The 22,214-nt window shown below is 42.3% G+C and overlaps 2 protein-coding genes across 2 annotated transcripts in view; one reads left to right on the top strand and one right to left on the bottom strand.

The window, feature by feature from the left end:
• Positions 1 to 7,752: 7,752 nt before the first annotated feature.
• The window catches only part of LOC146712885 (complement C1q-like protein 2), a 25,229-nt gene continuing 10,767 nt past the window's right edge, over positions 7,753 to 22,214 (top strand). Inside the window, exon 1 of the mRNA XM_085445576.1 lies at positions 7,753 to 7,957. Coding sequence (XP_085301702.1) covers positions 7,753 to 7,957 — 205 coding nt within the window. The remainder of the gene's footprint in view (positions 7,958 to 22,214) is intronic.
• Positions 14,947 to 16,727, bottom strand: LOC146712886 (nuclear factor 7, brain-like). Its single transcript, XM_085445538.1, has one exon. It carries the CDS (start codon positions 16,713 to 16,715, stop codon positions 15,327 to 15,329), a length of 1,389 nt encoding a protein of 462 aa, XP_085301664.1. The 5' UTR covers positions 16,716 to 16,727; the 3' UTR covers positions 14,947 to 15,326.

Below are 22,214 nucleotides of genomic sequence, written 5' to 3'. Positions count from 1 at the left end.
CCACATCCGACCTCACCTGGTATCTGCTCCTCCTGGAATCAGAAACACATGGACACAAAAACACATCCTGCCTTGATTATCTAATGTTATCCTTCAGCTTATTCTAAGGCCCAGTTCAGGACGTCATGTTTGGACTTCCTGACCCAGAGACTTATAGAAAACAATTATCAGTGTATGTGTAAAAATCCTCTGCACTCTGCGTGTACCTGCAATATTTCAGATCCAGACAATATCGCTGAATGAATCTGTTAACTCTGAAAACACAGAGTCAACTCATTTATGAGCACATTTGCATTATGTATATATTCATTTAATAAAACAGCTTTATTTAATTATTTTTAGAAACAATTTATAATTTTGCCTTTCACACCTATTTTCCGTGTGAACAAAAGAACGTTCAGCTGTTATCAGGTTCCTCTCCTGTCTCGGTTGTGGAGTGTATGTAGACGACCCACGAACAGACATAGGCAGAGAGATGGAACTTGAAACCAAAAGCGAGCCTTTATTTGGCTGGTGACAGGAGAACTAAGAAACCTATGAACAACTATGACATACTGTGATAATATGAGGGCACTATGACACACACTATGACTCTGTGACTATGAGGACATGGGGGTGGGAACACAGACGAAGCAACAATGAACAAAGGGAGACAGAAGACTTACATACACATATGAGGTGATGGGGAAGTGGAGGCACCTGGGAAAAAAGCTGACACAAATGGACATAATGACATCACATGGGGAAGAGTAAAACTAAACACATTGGCTGTGTCCAAATCAATGACTGTAGAAAACATGGACGACGCGACAGCGCCTCCTCCCATTGTGCAAAAATGAAGCCAAACAACCTGCCTGCTGCACAGCTGGCTTATGGCACTAAGAGGCACATACCTCCCTCTAGTGGTCACATTAAGTTCAAACATGGAAAAAGTGTTGGCTACCCATAACATAGTCCTGGGATCACTTCCGTGTCCTCAATCAGATACAGGGCTTGCAATATCGCTAGCCCGACGTCCCGGAGCTAGCGATTTTTTCAGTCGGGCTACCAAAATCTATCTCTTCCCTGCCCGTCGGGCTATTGTAGGAAAAATCTATGTCAATGCTTTTGCATTCTTTCAGAAATGTAGCTGGGTAATTATGTCATTGGCATCGGTGAGCCACTGTCAATATGTGACATATTGAAGTCGCGTTTGAATTTGCGCTTGTTTTTTTGCTTTCACTTTGCAATCGTGCGAACGGTGTATAGAGAGCGACAGCACTGATCTGTGAGTGATGATAATTTGTGCACCAATTCCTCTGACATCGTCTTATTAATCGTTAGCTTACTATGCAAACATGACAAGTGAAATCTCCCGCAGCTTAAACATGTGAGAGGTTGATCGCGCAGAGAATCGCTGAGCTTATGTGAGTGCGTGTGTAAAAGCAGCAGGATTTATATTTCAGTTCTGCTGAGCCAAATAAGACAGGTCAGGGTGAAGAAGTGACAGCCAAAGAAAAGCTTACCACAAAACGGAGAAGTTATGACAAATCAGACTATAAGACAAAAAGAAAGTGCAGCTTTATGGTTTCATGGACAAAATAATTTCTGTGGCTGCAATATGACGAGCTAAATAACCAGGGCTGCACATAAGTGGTCCGCAGGTGCGCATTCGCTGTCAAAATAAAAAACACGCACAAGGGTTAGGGTTAAATTTAAAAACTGTACTTTTGAGTTAAAATATATATTTATAATTTTAATAAATGACAAATTAAAAATGCATGAACATTTTTTTGTATCGAAAAAATATCGAACCGTGACACCAAAGTATCGAACCGAACCGAACCGTGAATTTTGTGTATCGTTGCACCCCTAAAAAATTATATATATATACATATATATGTATACATATACATATATATATATATATATATACACATATATATATATATACATATATATATATATATATATATATATATATATATATATATATATATATATACATATATGCTGGTGTATAATTTTTTTGGGGTGGTTTTGGTTGCATTTTTCAGGATTTATGTTCTAAAACATCTGCAGCTCCATGACACTGAAACAAACCAATTACCATGCAGTACAGCAATTTTACATTTTTTCACATTTAATAATCACTTTTTAGTTTAGAGTCCAGTGCGTATGATTAAAAAAAACTGCTGTTGTTTCAACTGGTCAGTTTCAGTCTTCTGACTCTCCACCTTTGCTTCATGCTCTAATGCAAGTGCAAAATGAACTGTGCAAGATCTTCTTCCTTCCGCCATCAATTTCTCTGGAAATTACAGCAATATTGTCATGTCACAAATTACCATTAAGCATAGTCTCACTACCCGACCCAACACTTTACCTTGGATCTTCTTTTCAGACGTAGTATGTGTGTCTGTGCAAACCTGAGCTTTTTATACCATGACAGAAAGAGGGGTGAATGAGTACTTACTTACTTAAGTACTTACTTAAGTACGGAGGCATAAAGGGGATGATATGATAGTTCTATAAATCTTCTAACATGGTGGAATCAACATGTTGTTTAGTTTATGTTCAAGGGCAGTGTGAGTACCAGTCAAATGTAGTGTGGACGGGGTTGTTGGAGTGCAGTCTGCTCGTGGTCTGATCTGTGGAAAAAGAACAAAGAAAACTGCAATGATCTCCATTCAGTCACTGAAAACATAACAGCATCTGTGTCATCTGCAAACGTCAATGATTTTTCTACCTGCAGACAGAAAAATAAATCACTGAGCCGACACAAAGTATAAATAAATGTAACTCTAGAAACATGGATGAAAACAAGAGAGGACAAAGCAGAAAGAAGAACAGAACACTGAATGTTGTTTAAGGTCAGACTCTGAGGTGAGGTTAAGGTTCTTCTCACCATTTTGGACTAAGTTTAAAGAAGTGACTATTTTACTGTGGACAGGCTCAATTCTCTAACAATATACTACACTCTGCTTTTTAACATGACCACAGAAAGAAAAGGCAAATAAAGGAAACATGTTATAAAGCACACAATCTGATCTATTAACTAAAAAGAGAGAAATTATGTTCATGATAATTGGACTCAAATGCAGGACACATTGGTTTTACTAGGGATGGGTATCGAAAACCGAAAACCGAAAATCACACCTGCAGTAATGTCACTGCGGCACATGTGTAAAGCTTAACTCATTTTAAATACTTTATATTGTGTTCAGTTTACAGTAATGCATCATTTTCTGTGAAAGAACCACGGATCTCTAAACAGCTTTCAATTAGCTCAGAAAAAAGGCGGATTTAAAAAGGAAAAATGCCACAGCTCAATTTACCCGTGGCATATTAAAGTGTTTGTGCTACTTTATGTAATTTTTATGTCATTCTTAGTAGGCAAGTTTTAATTATGCCAAATATTACTCTTTTTTTGCGCTTTGGTTATTATTATTTTTTGTAAAGATACAAATATTTGGGGGACCCATGAGACTCCACTCAAAAGCATCTTATTTTTCCTGCCCAGTTTAAAATCATTTGCTTGTCCTAGTGCCAAGTTTATATCCCATTATTTACATTTTTTGGTACTTCTCCCAATATAAAACGCACCTTTGGTTTCATAGACTGATCATCTCTGCAGTTTTATTCCAAGACTGCAGCACCCCTGTTAGCTTGTTGTTTAGTTTGTATTGGCTGTTGTTTGTGATATTTAATCAGTAGGAGTAATAAACTTTGTCTCTTCCTGATGTGTGTCTTTTATCCTGTCGCCATCTGCCCTCGTCTCTTTTCCGTCACCCCCAACCAGTCACAGCAGATGGCTGCCAAAACACCTATTGGATCAGTGCCTGTATAACCTACGATGGTGTAACAGCAGGCACGTGCAGGGGGGCTTGAGCACCCGCCCCTTTCCTGATGGGTGCCCAGAGTGCCCTTTTGTTGAGGCAACTTTTAAAAAATTTTTGCGGAGTCCTGTCTGTGCCCCTCAACAATAATATTTAACTATTAATCATAGTTTTGCTAAATAAAAGGATCTGGCTTGCATCAGTCACATGATCACATTTAACCAATGATCGCCCTTGACGGCAGAACGCGCTGGTTACGAGCCGGGAACGAGCTCACAAAGAGCACGCGCAGTTTTAGCGGTCCGGAGCTGTAGGAGAAACACAAGTTAACTCAGAGACACAGACTGATGCGACAAAACCAGTAAGTAGGTGTACAGCGTACACTGTAGTGTGTAGCACCCAGGAGTATCAGCTTATGACGTACACGTTGGTAAGCTGTCTTGTTGCAACTGACGAACTGAAACAAACGAGCGTGCTGTGTGTGCAACAGCGCGACAAACATTACCTGTCCTTGTATTAACTGCACAGGTAGTGCTGGTCATAGCTGCTGGCTACCTGTGTAAGGCTGTCATGTGTCTGTAGCTCTGTCACCGTTTTAGGGAACATATTTAGTTTTAAAGTATTTAGAACATATTTCGTTTTAAAGCAAGTTACAGAGCTTTTCCTGCCTTTCTGGAGGGATTATATTCCACTAAAAAACGATCTAATATGCATGTCCACATAATTATGCATTATTATAATTATGATATATTAAAAAACACAAGCTGTATGTAACGTTGGACCCAAGAAATATAAGCTGGAGCGAATTTGACGACAGCCGAACTTTTATTTAATACTGTGCGTTTGTACAGGGACACAGACACTCCCGCTCTCTCTCTGCTGTCATGTCCGCCCTCCTCCTCCGACTGTCACTGCCAACATATAAAGAGACACAATCACTGTCAGATCCCAGCACACCTGTTCACCCCGCCCCTGCACCGCCCCGGGAGCTCACTGCGTCACCCCTCCTCTGCAGCTGGCCAGAGACCACACCCACGCCACACTGTATTTTAAAGAACATACATTAAGAAGCAGATTATATTAGATTTATATTTTAAATAAGACAAAATTTGGATTTTACAGCAGTAAAATGATTGTATCTCTACAGTTTAAACATGTAATAAGCTTTGCCCTGCACAGAGTGGATAGTGAAACAAATGGAATCATCATAAATACATTATTTCATATTTATTACTTCCCCGTCCTCATTGCTTTATTATTGTAGCTCTAGTAATAAATAATAATGTAAGGATTCTGGATCAGCACCGAGATGCCCAAAGTATATACAGTATTCTGAAGGTCTAAAATGTCACTGTGTGTGTGCATGTGTTTGTTTTATGTATATGGATTATTTTTAATTATTACTCATGATATGACATTGTCCAGACAGAATTTTATTGGAATTCCACGTGAAAGACCAACACAAAGTGGTGTACACGTGAGAAGTGGAACGAAAATCATACATGATTCCAAACATTTTTTACAAATAAATAACTGCAAAGTGGGGTGTGCATAATTATTCAGCCCCCTGAGTCAATACTTTGTAGAACCACCTTTTGCTGCAATTACCGCTGCCAGTCTTTTAGGGCATGTCTCTACCAGCTTTGCACATCTACAGACTGAAATCTTTGCCCATTCTTCTTTGCAAAACAGCTCCAGCTCAGTCAGATTAGATGGACAGCGTTTGTGATCAGTAGTTTTCAGATCTTGCCACAGATTCTCGATTGGATTTAGATCTGGACTTTGACTGGGCCGTTCTAACACATGGATATGTTTTGTTTTAAACCGTTCCATTGTTGCCCTGGCTTTATGTTTAGGGTCGTTGTCCTGCTGGAAGGTGAACCTCCGCCCCAGTCTCAAGTCTTTTGCAGACTCCAAGAGGTTTTCTTCCAAGATCGCCCTGTATTTGGCTCCATCCATCTTCCTATCAACTCTGACCAGCTTCCTGTCCCTGCTGAAGAGAAGCACCCCCAGAGCATGATGCTGCCACCACCATATCTGACAGTGGGGATGGTGTGTTCAGAGTGAGGTGCAGTGTTAGTTTTCCGCCACACATAGCGTTTTGCATTTTGGCCAAAAAGTTACATTTTGGTCTCATCTGACCAGAGCACCTTCTTCCACATGTTTGCTGTGTCCCCTACATGTTTGCTGTGTCCCCCACATGTTTGCTGTGTCCCCTACATGTTTGCTGTGTCCCCCACATGTTTGCTGTGTCCCCTACATGTTTGCTGTGTCCCCCACATGTTTGCTGTGTCCCCTACATGTTTGCTGTGTCCCCCACATGTTTGCTGTGTCCCCCACATGTTTGCTGTGTCCCCCACATGGCTTGTAGCAAACTGCAAACGGGACTTCTTATGGTTTGCTGTTAACAACGGCTTTCTTCTTGCCACTCTTCCATAAAGGCCAACTTTGTGCAGTGCATGACTAATAGTTGTCCTGTGGACAGATTCCCCCACCTGAGCTGTAGATCTCTGCAGCTCGTCCAGAGTCACCATGGGCCTCTTGGCTGCATTTCTGATCAGCGCTCTCCTTGTTCGGCCTGTGAGTTTAGGTGGACGGCCTTGTCTTGGTAGGTTTACAGTTGTGCCGTACTCCTTCCATTTCTGAATGATGGCTTGAACAGTGCTCCGTGGGATGTTCAAGGCTTGGGAAATCTTTTTGTAGCTTACGCCTGCTTTAAATTTCTCAATAACTTTATCCCTGACCTGTCTGGTGTGTTCTTTGGACTTCATGGTGTTGTTGCTCCCAATATTCTCTTAGACAACCTCTGAGGCCGTCACAGAGCAGCTGTATTTGTACTGACATTAGATTATACACAGGTGCACTCTATTTAGTCATTAGCACTCATCAGGCAACGTCTATGGGCAACTGACTGCACTCAGACCAAAGGGGGCTGAATAATTACGCACACCCCACTTTGCAGTTATTTGTAAAAAATGTTTGGAATCATGTATGATTTCCGTTCCACTTCTCACGTGGTCACCACTTTGTGTTGGTCTTTCACGTGGAATTCCAATAAAATTGATTCATGTTTGCGGCTGTAATGTGACAAAATGTGGAAAAATTCAAGGGGGCCGAATACTTTTGCTGTATTTAGCAACCAAGACTCTTCAGCATGCTCTTGTATTGCTTATAAGACTGTTCACTGCATCTGGAGGAGTGCTTGGAGTGGAAGGGTCAGAGATTAATTCATTCTCTGAAAAGCATTGAACACTAGCTTTCTCACCTAAGTGGTCAGAGAAGAAAGAAACAAAAAAGCACAGCTGTGGTTTATTGAACTGCAGTGGGAAGGGTGGTCAACCAAGTGTCATGTTACACATGAAGAGTAGAAGTTCATCTTCAAGTTATACCATGTCAGTGACCTTCATGGTTCCTACATTCACATTGGATTTTCTAAAACAACACGTGCTGATTAATTTTATGAACGGCTGATAATCATTGACATTCACTTGTTTATCTCTTTGTAGTCTTGTACCTTGTAAAAGTTGTAAAGATTACTTTATGCATTTTGTCGCTTAGAGTATTTTTGCTCTGAGTTATTAGAGGAATTCCATAATCAAAGGCAATTACTTCCTCAGTGCCAAAAACTTCCAGATATGTTCTTTCACAGCTGCTTAAACATCTGTATCTGAACACACATTTTGATATTTGTCCTCTAAGCTCTGGTCAGTTGGTGGAAACACACATGCTCATGTTTTACTATCAGTTGACAATCATTGATACTCACTTGTTCTTCTCCTTGTACTGCATCTGAAGTCATAAAGATTACATTAGTCACTGATTCACTAGAATAAGGTTGAATCTAATGCTACAGTGACCTCCCCTCTGTACTGTGTAATATAAAAGTCAGTCAGGTTTGCAGATGACACACAGATACTGTTGAGTTTTCACTGACAGAATGGAGATCACGCTGTTTTTCTCGCTGTTGCTTCTGGTCTGCTCTGTTTCCACAAATCAGACAGAGGCAGATGATGAAATTCTTGACCAGCAGATTTCAAACCAACAACCCTGTCCACAGGAAGTCCATGCTGTGCTCAGAGAGCTGACTGCCTCAGTGGCTGAACAGAAAGTGGAAATCAGGACCTTAAAACAAGAGAATAAAGGTAGAGTATGATGTCAGGTAGTGAGAAAAATGACAGCATGAGGAAACCTTCATATGAGCCCCTGTTACAGAGATATCAATGTCACTTCATGAATCTATCACTAACGTTTCTCATTAATTTTTTTATTTTTATTATTTATTCATTATTTATTCAATAATCTAACCTACTAAAAATGAAAAGATTCAAATGATGCAGATAAATAAAATTCATATTGACTTATTTATGTTCTTTTCTGTCAGACCATGTCGCAAAACTGAAAGACCTGGAAATGCAGAACGTTGAACTTCAGAGACAGAGGTCTGAAATTGACAAACTTAAACAGCAACAAATAATAAATAAATAAATAAACTTTATTTATAAAGCACACTAAAAAAACAAGGGTATACCAAGGTGCTTGACAAAAATAAAATAGGAAAAGGGAGATGGGAGGGAAAAGAGAAAGGACCTGGCACGTATCAATTATAAAAACCATCATAAGATATAAAAGTAGTTCACAAGCATAAAAAATGTACCAGCGCACACAAGTGTTAACTGGGTGGAAAGGCAAGATTAAAGAAATAAGTCTTAAGCCGTGATTTAAACAGTGGCATAGAGTCAGACGCCCGGATAGCGACAGGAAGGTTGTTCCATAAGACCGGGGCAGCTACAGCAAACGCGCGGTCACTGCGAGACTTCAGCCGAGAACGAGGTTGCTCCAGAAGAATTTGGGTAGCAGAGCTAAGTGCTCTGACAGGAGTGTGTAACCTGAGAAGCTCATTGAGGTAGCTCGGCGCAAAGTTATTAATGGTTTTGTAGGTGAAAAGTAATATTTTAAATTGAATACGGTATTTAATTGGAAGCCAGTGCAAGCCAGCAAGAACAGGAGTGATGGAAGAAAACTTCCTGCTACCTGTCAAAAGGCGTGCCGCCGCATTCTGGACAGTCTGCAATCTAACGAGAAGGGTGGAGGAAAGGCCAATGTAAAGAGAGTTGCAGTTCATATCCAGAATCGGATTCTTTTGGTTATTACCCAAAGCTCGTGACCATAGGTGAAGGTGGGGACAAACTGATAGGAAAGAGCTCCTGCCAGCCACACAGCCACCTGCGACAATCACAGACATTTATCTACCGCCTTGACTGGCGGCTGCAAAACATTGCAAGATAATCTTGGTCAGGTATTCTTCCAGTCCACAACTTTACCACGAGTGTTGTTATATCAATTTAATTGTCCCACAAGGGGAAACTTGGGTGTAACAGCAGCAAGAAAACACATATACAAACAAACAGTACACATGACACAGAACAGAAACATACACAATTCTTACATATTTACATGAAGGACAATGGTTACCAAAAACTGAGTACCATCCTGTTGTTAAATTAAATAAAATTAAATACAGATAAGAGGCAACCCTGGTTGTAGTGTGAATCGGTTGATAAAACAGTGCACGATACAGCGCTGATGTAAACATCTGTGTTTGTTGGGAGCAGTTCAGATTGTACAGTCTGACAGCTGCAGGGAGGAAGGACCTGCGGAAACGCTCCTTCATGCATCGAGGATGCAGCAGTCTGTCACTGAAGCAGCTCTGCAGTTCAGCAACATCTACATGCATGGGGCGGGAGATAAACTGCTGCTCCAACATACCACACTGTAAAAAATGACAGATGCCACCACAGAGTCATAGAAGGTCTTTAAAAGCGCTCCCTGGACTCCAAATGACCTCAGCCGCCTCAGCAGGTAGAGTCTGCTCTGACCCTTCCTGTAAAGAGCATCATCCCTGTACTTATACTTTTGTGTTGCTCTCTCATCACATCTTCATTATTCTCATCACTGCTTAAAACAACACACATCTTTTTTTAACTGTCCTTTCTCCAAAACAGAAAGTGGCATTACAGTTGTTTCAGGCTGAGAGACACAAAACGCTCTTCGTATTAATGTAACGCGCGGCGGACACTAAAGCGGTCGCGCCAGAATGTCACGCTAAAAAGAAAGATTCTTTAAAATACAAGGGGGAGCAAGCGAGTCAGATACCACGGGCACAGAGAGGGAGCAGGTCTGATCCGAAACAGTTTATTACTAGGCCAGGGAGCACAAATAAAACACCCTTAAAATGTACATAATAAAATGTTTGCTCTCTACTAAAAACAATTCTAAAACCCATAAAACTACCATTTTCTACATTCACTAAAACCCCCCCTGCTATAATTAGGCCACATGTTCATTATGGGTCCATCAGCAGGCCAGGAATTCCTCCTTTAGAGCAGAGTCCACGCCAGCCCCGTCTTCAGCAAAGAAAGAGCCACCCATCTTCTTGTCCTTCCGCTGGCCCATCACTTCCCAGCCCGGCTTGCGTTCTGCACCCGAATCCATGATGCGACCACCGCCACAGCTCCCCTTGCGTCGGTGTCCTGCAACATAACAAATAGGGGCCAGAACAATGGTCCCAGAAGCGGCCCTGGCTCATGGCCATGGTGACCCTCTCCCAATCCAGCTGCACCCAGTAAACAACAGTAGAGACCCTATTCACAAATGCAGGCAGAGGTAAACCTCTGCCCTGCTGCCAATCACACGCGTTGTCTCTTACTGTTGCCGTTCCATGAGGTCAGGACTTGGTCGCCGCATCACACTGGCCATCTCGCATTAACCTTCCAGCCTCTCTCCTTCAGTGCTCAGCTAGCCTGTATTTAAAAGGTCTTTACACAGCTGATAGGCCACCTCTGGACACACCCCTGCCTCAGCAGGTGGTCCCTATCAGCTAATTTGTCCCATGTGCAGCCAGTCCACAGTGGATAAAAACCATGTCACATAAAACACTAAAAATCATGCAATAGAAACAGAATAAAACCATGCAAATAAAACAACACTCATAAATAAACACTAAAAATCAGAATAAAAACAATATACAAGATAAATACAAATTTCCACTGTGTGACATTATCATTCATATATCATCCACACAACTATTTTATTTCTTTTTGTCCACTGGGCAGGTGACCTGCAGAATCATGTCTGCCCCAGCTGGATACCTTTTCACACACACCGTGACGTCAGACACACTCACAGTCACTTCATTCGTCAGACTTCTTTTAAGTTTGCAGCAGGCAACGCGACTGAGTATTGTGTCAAGATAAGTAGGAAGACCACGCTATAATGGACAGTTGAAGGAAAAGGTCAAATTTACAGGGAATCTTTTTGTTTTGTTTTTGGACAGAAAGATGAGAGTTTGATGTGTACATGGCTGTGAACAAAAATATAAATGTGGTGGATCATAAATTTGATTAGTTTTGAAGTTGTACATCTCTGTTCCTTACATTTCATGTCATGCCCTTATTAATGTTTTATTTGTTGCTTTGACTGTTTTCGAATAGAATATGCAGTGGGAATATAGAGGGAGATAAGTAGTGAAAGTTTTGCCTGGGTTGATTGTGCGTCGATCCATTGTTAATGCCTCAGGGCTCCAGTAGGTGGGTTCGCGCGCTTCCTCCTTCACTCAATACAGACGAGTGAGAGTGAGAGCTGCGTGTCTGTGCCGCTCTTTCACCTCTCCTCACTATTTCCCCTGTTTAAGGGCACAACATAAACACTGAGGCTTCAAAATGCAGCATCTACAACACTGTCACTCTGCCTCCACCATGGAGACCGTCTCCATGGTGATGAGTACAAATGGCAGCTGAAACTGTTGTGAACTTCTCCATGAGTCATATTTCCTGTTTCAGACCTGCTGATTGGCTCTTTGGGCCCTTTACCTTCAGGAGGTCATGGACGAAGCACTGAAGTCGTTTATCACGTAAAAAATATTTTTAGTTTATAATAATTTGATAAATAATAAAATATTAATAAAAACTGGAGGTTTTTTTAGAACTTAGATTTTAAGCTATTTATGCCTTTTTTGCTGCTCTTTTTTAAACTTATTCCCTTTAAACTGTATTTATTCTTTTTAAAATATATTGGTTATTGCACTGTAGAGGCTGCTGAGGAACAGTATTTCGTTTCAGGCTGTGTAACACGAAATGACAATAACCAATAAAGTCTTGAGAGCTGCCATCATTGTTCCAGCAGGAGGCAGTAAAACACCAAACTGCACCTGTTGTGCTGAAAAGGTGTGAGCATGTGCAGTAACCCAGTAAGTTACCTGAATATCTCTATCACACACACACACACACACACACACACACACACACACACACACACACACACACACACACAGTACTGATACTAATGACTCGCTCTCACATCTATTTGGGTTTAATGTCAGGGTATATTTGTGGATGAAAGTTTTGGTAGGACACATGATGTGGACAGTCTGGTAATCCCAGAATATTTTAATGTAAGAAAACTCCAGACAGCTCTGGAGAAAGTTTCAGAGTAAAAGCCCTGGAGTGTTTTACATGTTATTCTGTTGGATTAAATCTGACGGAGCTGATTCATAAACACTTCACTGCCAGGTATCAGGTGACCTGCAGAGACTGATCCTACAAACACTCAGAAACAGAGTAAACCAAACTGCACCACAGTGATCAGACGAAACCTTCCTGACATGAACACAGCTCCTCAGTAAAAACTGTGAACCAGCAGAGAGACTACACCCAGCACCATACACCACCTCTCTGACACAGTACACCCTCGGGCAGGTGGTGTCCCCATAAACAGTGTGAGAAGCTCTGATTATTTACTATGTTCAAACAAACTGAGTGTCCACAAACGTCTGAGCTCACAGTGAGAGCTGCTGGCACAGTTTGGAGGTGTTCTGCCCCCTGCTGGACACACAGAGCTACAACATGAGGATCAGAGGAGGCTGGTGCTGCTTCACCTTTAGACACAAGAAGGAGGTCAAAAAATGTAAAAACAGAGATTGTTTTTAAACCTGTAAAGGGGGAAATCCTGACGAACCAATCCACAGCCAGAAAAGAAGTCTAACTCTGTGCTGCTCCAATCAGGAATCAGCTCTGTTACTGTGTGAGTGTGTAAAGTCACAGAGTAGCTGGTTTCAAATGTATCTATAAAGTTTATTCACATTTTATTTAGGCTTCAAAAAACAGTCCAAGTTTATTTCTTTGGACTTTGTTCACTTAGCGCCACCTGGAGGACAGTCAGCTCCCTGCAGCAGCTCTGGAGGACTGTTAACTGATGAAGAGCTCGGACTGCACAGCCTGCTTCATCACCGACTTCTTTAAATAAACATGACCACGATCAGTCGCAGCACCTCAGACAAACGTTTGTTACACAGCAGCCTCCTTCACACCGACTGAGCTCCATCACAGCTTCAGAGCTCAGCTTACTAAAGTCAAAGTTTATTTCCTCTCAGGTTTCTTACTTTCAGTAAAGTTTCACTGTTAGAGCCCTGACCAGCATCCTGCAGCATCTGGAGCAGCTGTGTGGTGCTGTCATGGCAATAAGGATCCAAATCTGTGGGATGTTTCCAGCAGGGGTTATAACCTGCAGCCAGCAAGGTGTGCCTAATAAAGTGGCCGTGTTTATGTCCCAGTGCAGCAGCATCAGAAAACGGTGGTTTACATCTCTGTTACAGGAAACCTGAAGAGTCAAAACACCAGAGAAGAAAATCTAAACGTTACACAAAGAACATAAAAGAAGTAAACTTCATAAAAACTTCACAAATGATGCTTTAAATGAAAAATAAATCCCTGTAAATAATTCAACAGGTCACATGTTAGAACCACCTTAACTAAACTCTGTAGCCGGTCACTGTGGTTTGTCCCAGCAGCTCTTAGGAAACAAACTGCTAACTTCAGTGTCAGCACACACTGTTAGTAAACTATGCAACACTGAATTCAGGTTTCAGTTGTGTTAAGTTGTGAAGTTGTGATGAAAGTCTTCTTACTGACACAGGTAGGATGGTCAGGCGTCCTCTGTTCCTTCACCGTTCATGAACTGTCACTTATAAAATGCTGCCAAACATCAACTACACTCAATAACTAAACGTGTGCAGGTTAAAGTGATGGACGCCCAGATCTGCACTCCAAATACAAACAGACTAAAGGTGTTTCCTCCAGAAACAAAGACAATATTTACAAAGGTCTCACAGGTAAATTGTGAGCGATCACAGCAGCATCTCATCCTGACTAACAGCTTTTAGATGCAGGGAGAGCGTCGTGGTTCAGAGGTGGTTCAGCAGATGATGAAGGCCTTTCTGTTGCATTGTGTAGTGCTGTGGAGGCCATGATGGTCGACTGGGTCTGCTTCTACTGAACTCACAAACACTTCTGAGGTATTTACACCTGAAGCCTCATTGAATGTGAGTCAGAAACAAACGGCTCAGCTGTGATTAATGGATGTTTCCCTGCATTTCTATTTTCACACAGTTTATTTCTTACAGCAGGAAAACTGAACAGAATGTATGTAAGAGGTCAGAGTGAGGATGACGTCACTTAATACAGGAAATACATGTTTGTCTGTTTTGATGATGAAGGACTTCTTCAGCTCTGTAAACAGCTACACTTGAGAGGACAGAGGTGATTTCATGGATCAATAACAATGTGTTTATCAGCTTTCATCATCGCAGTGCAGACATGACGTCAGATCTATCAGAGTGAAGGCCGTCTCTCTGATGACGTCACAGAGCAGAGTCCTTCTGTCCAATAAAGGATCTCAGATCAGCTGCTGCCATCTTGTGGCCACAGTTGGTTACTGTCTCTGAAAGTTGTCTCATGTTTCCTGTTGTCCTGCTAACAAAGGCTGGAGCTCATCATGCTGAGAGGGCAGCAGCATTTTGTGGCTCTTCACACATGTTCATTATATTCTGATGATCCTGGATGGAGACAAACTACAGATAAGTGTGTTCAGCCCAACTAGTTTATCTCATTACAGCAGTTTGATGTTTCCCTTTGAATCCCCCTGAAGATCCTGACAGTGAAGCACGTACATAATACTCCAGCCTTTCAACTCTGAGCTTATTTAGTTCTATTAATACACTGAAATCTCATTTGTGTCATGAAGAAAGTCTTTAATCAAACAGAATTCAAAGATCAGAAACATTTCATATATGGAGTTAAACATGAATCATTGTTTCAACAACATATTTATTGTTGTCATAAACAGACAAGAAGACAACAACAAACTGCTCCTCCCATTCAACACATGTCAGTCCATATCCCAGCAAACTAAATCATCTCCATTTACACATCAAATAGAAACATGAATCACTTGTAATGATTAGAAACTTGATAGAATTTCAAATCTAGTTTGGGGAGTCATTCAGTGAGAAACAGTGAAATGATTTTCCATGTGAAAAGGTGGACAGCAGAAACAGAAAGAAAGAGTGAAACTAAAAGAGAAACAAAGAGCTTTGGAACAACGAGGCAGCAGGAGGACAGCTGCAGTTTAACAGCTTCAACTCACTGACAGGAAACAACATTAGAAACATCATCATCCTCAACTCATCTGCTGCACTGACACTGACACCTTCAACGGACACACCTTCACTTTATCAGCCCAAATGTATGGAAACATCCTGTGAGTGAAAGTGTGTGTGAAGGTGTGTATGTGTGTGTTAGTATCAGGATCAGAGAACGACAGCTTTCCTCTGTTCCAGTCCAGATTCACTCTGATCCTCTGGAGCTTCTTCTCTACTGAGAGAGCAGTTTTTTGAGTTGATGGTGAGCATGCTGAGTATTCACCTTGATAGAACCGTATTCTCCATAATCCAGACAGTATGCTTCCCTTCCTCTGCACAGACTCTGCTAACACACCCAGTCCCCACACTGTACTGTCTCCAACTTCAACATCCCAGCTGTGAGTCCCTGAGTTAAAGCCCTCAGAGCCCAGGACAGAGATGTAATAATCAAACCTCTCTGGATTATCAGGAAGCTGCTGCCTCTCTCCTCCTCGTCTCACACTGGTCAGATCTTCAGACAGGATGAGGCTTGGATGAGCAGTGTTTGGGTCCAGAATGAGAGGAGTGTAGGAGACCATGTCCTTCATGTTGTTCCAGATGTTGAAGGTCAGGTTGCCCAGGTGTTTGGCCTGGTCTATCAGAGCTCCTGAGGGCAGCTGTGGATCATCCAGCAGGGGGCAGCGCTGGACTCTTTCCACTGCAGCCTTGTAGTTGTGCAGGAATGAGACGTCTTCAGCTCTCAGCTCCTCCTCTGTGGCTCTGACTGTGTCTGAAAGAGCTGCTATCTCTCTGCTCAGAGCCTCCATCTTCTCCTTCATCATCCCACTCTTCTGCTCCTCTTCCTCCCTCAGTGCAGCCAGCCTGGCCTCCTCTTCCTCTGCTAGAAACTGCTGAAGCTTCTTAAACTGCTCCTTAATCTGCCTCTCTGTGTGTCGGGCCTGGACCTTAATGTGTTCTGCTGTTTGATCAAACTTCACTTGAACTTCTTCACAAACCTTTAACTTCTTCTTTAAGGGCTCCAGAGTTTCCTGAAGTTCCTTCTTGTGTTGTTGTGCAGCTTCATCGATAGGTCTGAATCTGTGATTGGTGTGTTTTTCTGAGGCACAGCAGACGAGACACACTGGCTGCTGATGGTCCAGACAGAAGAGTTTGAGTTTCTCAGAGTGCCGACTGCAGAGAGCCTCTGAAGCTCTCTGATCTCTCTCCTGTAAGAACGACTCACACAGGTTCCTTAAAGCCAGATTTAAAGGTGGATCATTCTTTGAAGATCTTCTGTTACAAACTGGACACTCGTGTGTTGGTCTCTCTCTCCACCATCTCTTCAGACAGTCTTTACAGAAGCTGTGGCTACATGACAGAATAACAGGATCTCTGAAGACCTCCTGACAGACCGGACAGCAGAGATCCTCCTCTGATCTGGAAGCCATTGAGTCTGTGAGTGAAGCTGAAAACAGCAGACAGGAAGTACAGTCAGTCCTGGCTCCCCTCCCTCCTCTACCACCTTCACTGAAACTTCCTTTGAGTCGTGTTTTTGCTCAAACTCACATTCAGTGTGTGGAGCGTCAGCAGCTTGAAGCAGCAGTGTTGGAGTTTTCCACTTTTCTCTCCTGTAGCTGGACTCACTCAGAGGAAGCTGCTAGTTTGGTCTGAGCTCAGTCTGATCGTCTGTGCGTCTCTCTTTACTGAGGACGAAGAACTTCCTGTTTCCTGGTTTGTCACATTTGAGTGACGTGAGGGGAGGAGAAAATGTTGCTGTTTGACTTTTAACTAAGGTGTGTTTCAATCCTGCCTGCAGCTCAAAAGCTGTAAAACAGGTTTTGTGTCTTTTCACCTCCACAGGTCACAACATGAAACCTGTTGTGAAGTTTATAAAATAAAGTGTCACTCGGTGGTGCAGCTGTTTGTCAGCTTCTATTTTAGACTTTGTTCTGGTTCTTGTTCAGGTTCCCAGCAGTGGGAGTGTAATGCAGTCACACACACACAGGTGGTGTTAAGGTGGATTCACTTAGTTACAGACAGTGGTGTTATTTCCTGTAACTAAGCGTGTGTTTCACTCCAAAGTTCAGACATTAACCTGCCAGAAGTTGTAAAAGTTACTAATAAAGAGCTTTTCTCTCAGAAAGCAGAAAGAAAAGAAATAAGTGTAAAGAGTGCAGCAAAATGTTTTAGTGTGAGCTGGTTCATCTGATCTGGTTGTGTAAAAGTGTGAAGTGGAGCGGACTCAGGCGCAGACCACAAGTTTCTTCAAATCAAAAGTGAATTTATTTACAGTGTTCTCCACGGTGACACACACACACACACACACACACACACACAACGGTGTCTGGGAAAAAGGGTTCCAGGGTCCGGGAGTGAAAGGGGCAGGAGTCCAGGGAGGGGAGATTTCCATACAGCCCTCGCAACCACACACAGCTCCTCTTCTTTCCTCCATCACTCTTGCTCACGCTCAGTCACCGTGCACAGGGAAAACAGGTCCAGGGGAAATCTATACACAGACAGAGAAACAGTTAGTCTCCTGGTTCAGACACGAACAAACTTTGCAGAGTGCAGGACGACTGACGCTGACGGCTCAACGATCCAGCGACGAGTAGAGCAGACTCGCCATCTTAAGTAGGACTCCAATTCTCATAATCAGCGGCAGGTGTGCTGATCATCTCCAGGTGCGTGGGCCAGGAGCAGGAGCCCATACTGAGCTCCGCCCCAGCAGGAGAAAGAGAGAGTGGGAGAGGACGAGAGAGAAAGGGAGAGCAGAGGCGAGAGAGGAGAATAAACAAAACAAAGCGCCTGACTGCTGTCAGCTGGAGAGGTGCGGGGACCATGACAACTTCTGTGTTACTGACACTCATCTCTGACTCAGAGAAACGATTTCTCCCCTGTGATCTTCACACAGTGGTGAGTTACATGTGTGTGGAATTTTTCACGTTTTATAGAATTAAATTTCCTCTTACTTTCTTTTTTGTTAACCTGAGTCACTGATCATTTGCAGTATTACAGAGTCTGGCAGTCTTTGCATGATGTCCACGTCACTGTAAGTTTCTAGCTGACTCTCAGGTGTGACAGGTGTGCCAGCAGGAAAGAGTAATAATAACCTGCATCCTGAGGTTTGTCATGCAGGATTAAAGGAGCCAGGCTTTGTTCACACAGCTAGGATTGTATTTTACACTGACCCTGGGTCAGTATAAGTATCATACAGTTTAAACGAAGCACTGAAACTTGCACATATTTATTACAGATGCACTAAAGAAAAACGGGATATTTAGAGTCAATCTGTGGCTGCGATTAAACACTTTACTGGAAACTTTATTAACCAGTAACTTCATCAGTCATGACAGAAGCTAATATTTCTGTGCTAACATCGTTTAAACCAGTGGTTCCCAAACTTTTTTTGCTGGGCCCCCCTTTGTTTCACAAGAAAAATTCCCCCCCCCCCCTTTGTGCGCATGAACACATCCTCCAACCACACACACCCATATTTTGCTCCATTGCATGAGGCTATTTTCACGCCACGCTGTGCGCCACGTTATTGTTGAGATGAATAGCAGAATGGCAGATAGAGACAAAATACTGTTAATCTTACCATCTTCAGGTTTTACACGCTTACATACACACACAGTTACTGTCCCTCCATTTAGAAAGGCAGAGGCGTCACGATGTGATTATTTTACTGTAGTTATTTTTTTTGATGTGTAATAATATTCAACATTACTATCAATGCATTTTCCAAAAAATGCCTCTCTGTGCAAAATGGGTTTAAAAACATAAACAACTGTAGGATCCTGTTTGTCCGTGATTTAAACAGCCCAGCGCTGCTCCTGATGAAGGGAAAACCAATTCTGCAGGGAGACCTACCTCGGCACTTGTGCAGGTGATTTTTCTCTTACTTTCTTTTTTCTGTTATTTACTAAAGAATCTGTCAAAGAAATAATGAATTCTCCACACGTGTTTGAAGGTTGCTGATACGTTCATCTAGCACAGACCTATTGCTGGAACGCCAAGACAATTCTACTACAATGGCAAAGACAAGACGCAAGTCACCAGAGCTCTTTGTGTTGCTCGTGCATGAGGGAGAGAACTGTGACGAGCATCGTTCTCTCTGTTAAGGAATATATTCTAAAATACTTCTTCAGCAAAGACTCAGAGAAGAGAAACACACAGAATTTCTTGCAAGCAAGGGCAGCCTCCGGACTGAGAGACTCGCGCCTGAGAAACTGCCCCGGTCTTTATTTTATATTTCATTGGGTGTGTGTGTGTGTGTGTGTGTGGGGGGGGGGGGGGGGGGTGTCAGAGTGTGGCCCCATAAGATCTTCCCTAAACCTGCTGGTCTCAAAGTCCAGCAGTTCATCAAACCAAAAGGCACTTAGACTAAAACAGACATAGCTACGTTAATCCTACCATAAAACAATAAGACGAGGTACGACCTCTCTCATGCTCCTAGGATGTGGGGTGAACACCCTAGAATGTTACATGCAGCATTCTACCATATGCAAACTTATATCACTAAAAGATTATACTGACTACTAAATACAATTTTCCATTGACACCCTCCAAGTAAGCAAATGAATGTTAACAGTCAAACATAGAAATTAACATTTGCAAAATCGTTCCAGCTTTGTGGTGCATCTCCTCCAGGTGTGTAAATCACACATGCAGAGTGGTTTGAGTTCCTCAGAGCTTCATAAATGTCTCTTCCAGTTGTTTCTATCACTGTCCATATGACCAGAGTCCAAATGTATGCAGACATGGGTATAACAAACACACCAGTTAGTTTTGCTGTTTGTCAATGTGGCTTTCAGTTGTCTTCAAGGCTGCAGGCCTTTGTCAGCACTCCTGTTTTATGGCCTCTATCAACCCTCATCACCTCATTTCATGCATTCTTCCTGTGGGGGGATACTTATGACTCCTCTATTGTCCTTTCGTCTCTGCAGAAAACCTTTTTTGGAAAGGGTATTGGATTCAATGATTTTACTGCTGTTGTAACCCCACCTGTTGAGTCACTTCAGCAGTCTTGTTCATGATGCAAATGACAACAACAATGACACAAAGGAAGACCCTCTTCAGAGTGTCAAAGCATGCATAGCACAGTGACACAGCATTAGGTGATGTTCATAGGAAACTGCTGTCAGTCATTCCCCGTCACCACCATAGCTTCTGCTTTCTGTTCACAGAATCATGATGCCATCCTTGAACTTCCTCTCTGCACTGTCGATTGGAGCTTGGAACGCTCCCCTCATCCTTCAGATCTCCATCTGTTGTCCACAATCTCCTCGTGATTACCTCTGGAAAGCCCCGTGGCACAGCTCTCCATCCAGTGCAGCTTTATGGTCATTGCTGTGGTTCCAGAATCTTCTCATGATGACCAGTAGGTCCCCAAACAGCATGACCTTTGACCTCAACCCCTGCCTGGGCTGTCAGCTATGGTCCCTACTTCTCGCTGGGTCTCTGAAGATTTCTCAGGAGATTCCACCCTTGGGATCATTTCTTCCAGCAATGCTCTGCTGCACCTGCATCTCCTCACTAAAGGAAAAACTTCTATTTGGAAAACATGTCAACCATCATCAAACCAAAATTTCCTTTCAGTTCAGTGAACTTCACTTATCAAAAAATATAATTATTTATTATTTATTAATTATATTATTGGTTTATCACATTTTCACTTTCACTTATTGGCCATCAAAGTGTTTATTATCTTTACCCAAATGATTGGAGCAGAACTTAAAATCTATAAGCTGTAAAAACTTTATATTTGAAGACTGAAAGAGACCCAGGAAGTGGTCACAGGACGAGGGTGACAGACTGTCTGAAGCAGTTAGAACAAGACAAGGCTGTTGGACCAGGTGTGCTTGCTTTTGAAACTGTGTCTTAATTCCACCTGTTTCACATGCAAGGGTCAGTTCTACAGGCAGGAACGTGGGTGTGCCGTGGGCTCCCCAGTTTCACCCATTGTGGGCAACTTGTATATGGAAGACGTGGGAAAGAGGGCTTTGCTATCCTACCCTGAAACACCACCAAGTCATTGGTTCAGGTATGTGGATGACACCTGGGTGAACACACAAACCTCCATCTCTGGTTTCTTTGACTGGAGGGTGTTGAGGATTTGATGCTTTCACAACACTGTATGTGATGTCACTGGTGATGTCATCTTCTCCATCTGCTGAAATGAGTTAAAGTAAACACTTTTATGATTTAAGAATCTAAATGGACCAAATTATGATGACAGAATGGAAACAAAATACCACGATGAATAAGAATGAATATGTACAAACCTTCAAGTTTCCTGTGAACACATCGTCTCACCAGCAGAACCAGTAACACCAGTAGAATCACAACATAGACTACATATAAGTAAATCTTATAAGGCTTACAAGGCTTTACTCATGAAAGTGGCCACTTTCTCATTACTGTCATATATTGTTTTAGTAAGTAATTCAAAGAACTGTTTAGACGGAGCCAAAGTTCAGTAGAGATAGTTGTGATTGGGAAAGCTCAGAGATATTAAAAGAAGCACTGAGGCTCCATCCCCACCAGAGATGTGACACGCCTCGTCCCTTCGCTAGAATCTGTAGCGAGGGATTGGTTCACCAGAGACCTCGCTCCTGGCTGCTGCCCAGCACACATTGCACCCTGAAGATTCTTGTTTGTTTGCAAAGAAAATTAATATCACTCTCTCTGTCCAAATGCTGTACGTCCACGATTTTAGCTACTTTGTTAGGCTACTTTACTTTTCTAAGGCTTAAGTAAATTCAGGAGTGATCCCCAACAATGTCAGAGTAAGAATCTGCTTAGATACGATATTACTAAGATTTTCAGGGCCGAGTACAATAACCTCAGTTTTATCTGAATTAAGAAGCAGAAAGTTAGCGGCCATCCAGGTCTTTATGTCTTTAAGACATGTGTGTTATCTAGCTAACATGTAGTGAGTCGTTTAA

Source organism: Copadichromis virginalis, linkage group LG3 (genome assembly GCF_057382275.1).
Source record: "Copadichromis virginalis isolate Kocher_CV1m ecotype Utaka linkage group LG3, C_Virginalis_male_GT1.1, whole genome shotgun sequence".
NCBI lineage: Eukaryota > Metazoa > Chordata > Actinopteri > Cichliformes > Cichlidae > Copadichromis > Copadichromis virginalis.
The sequence above is the reverse complement of the archived record's forward strand: the minus strand, read 5'-3'. Positions and strand labels throughout refer to the sequence as shown.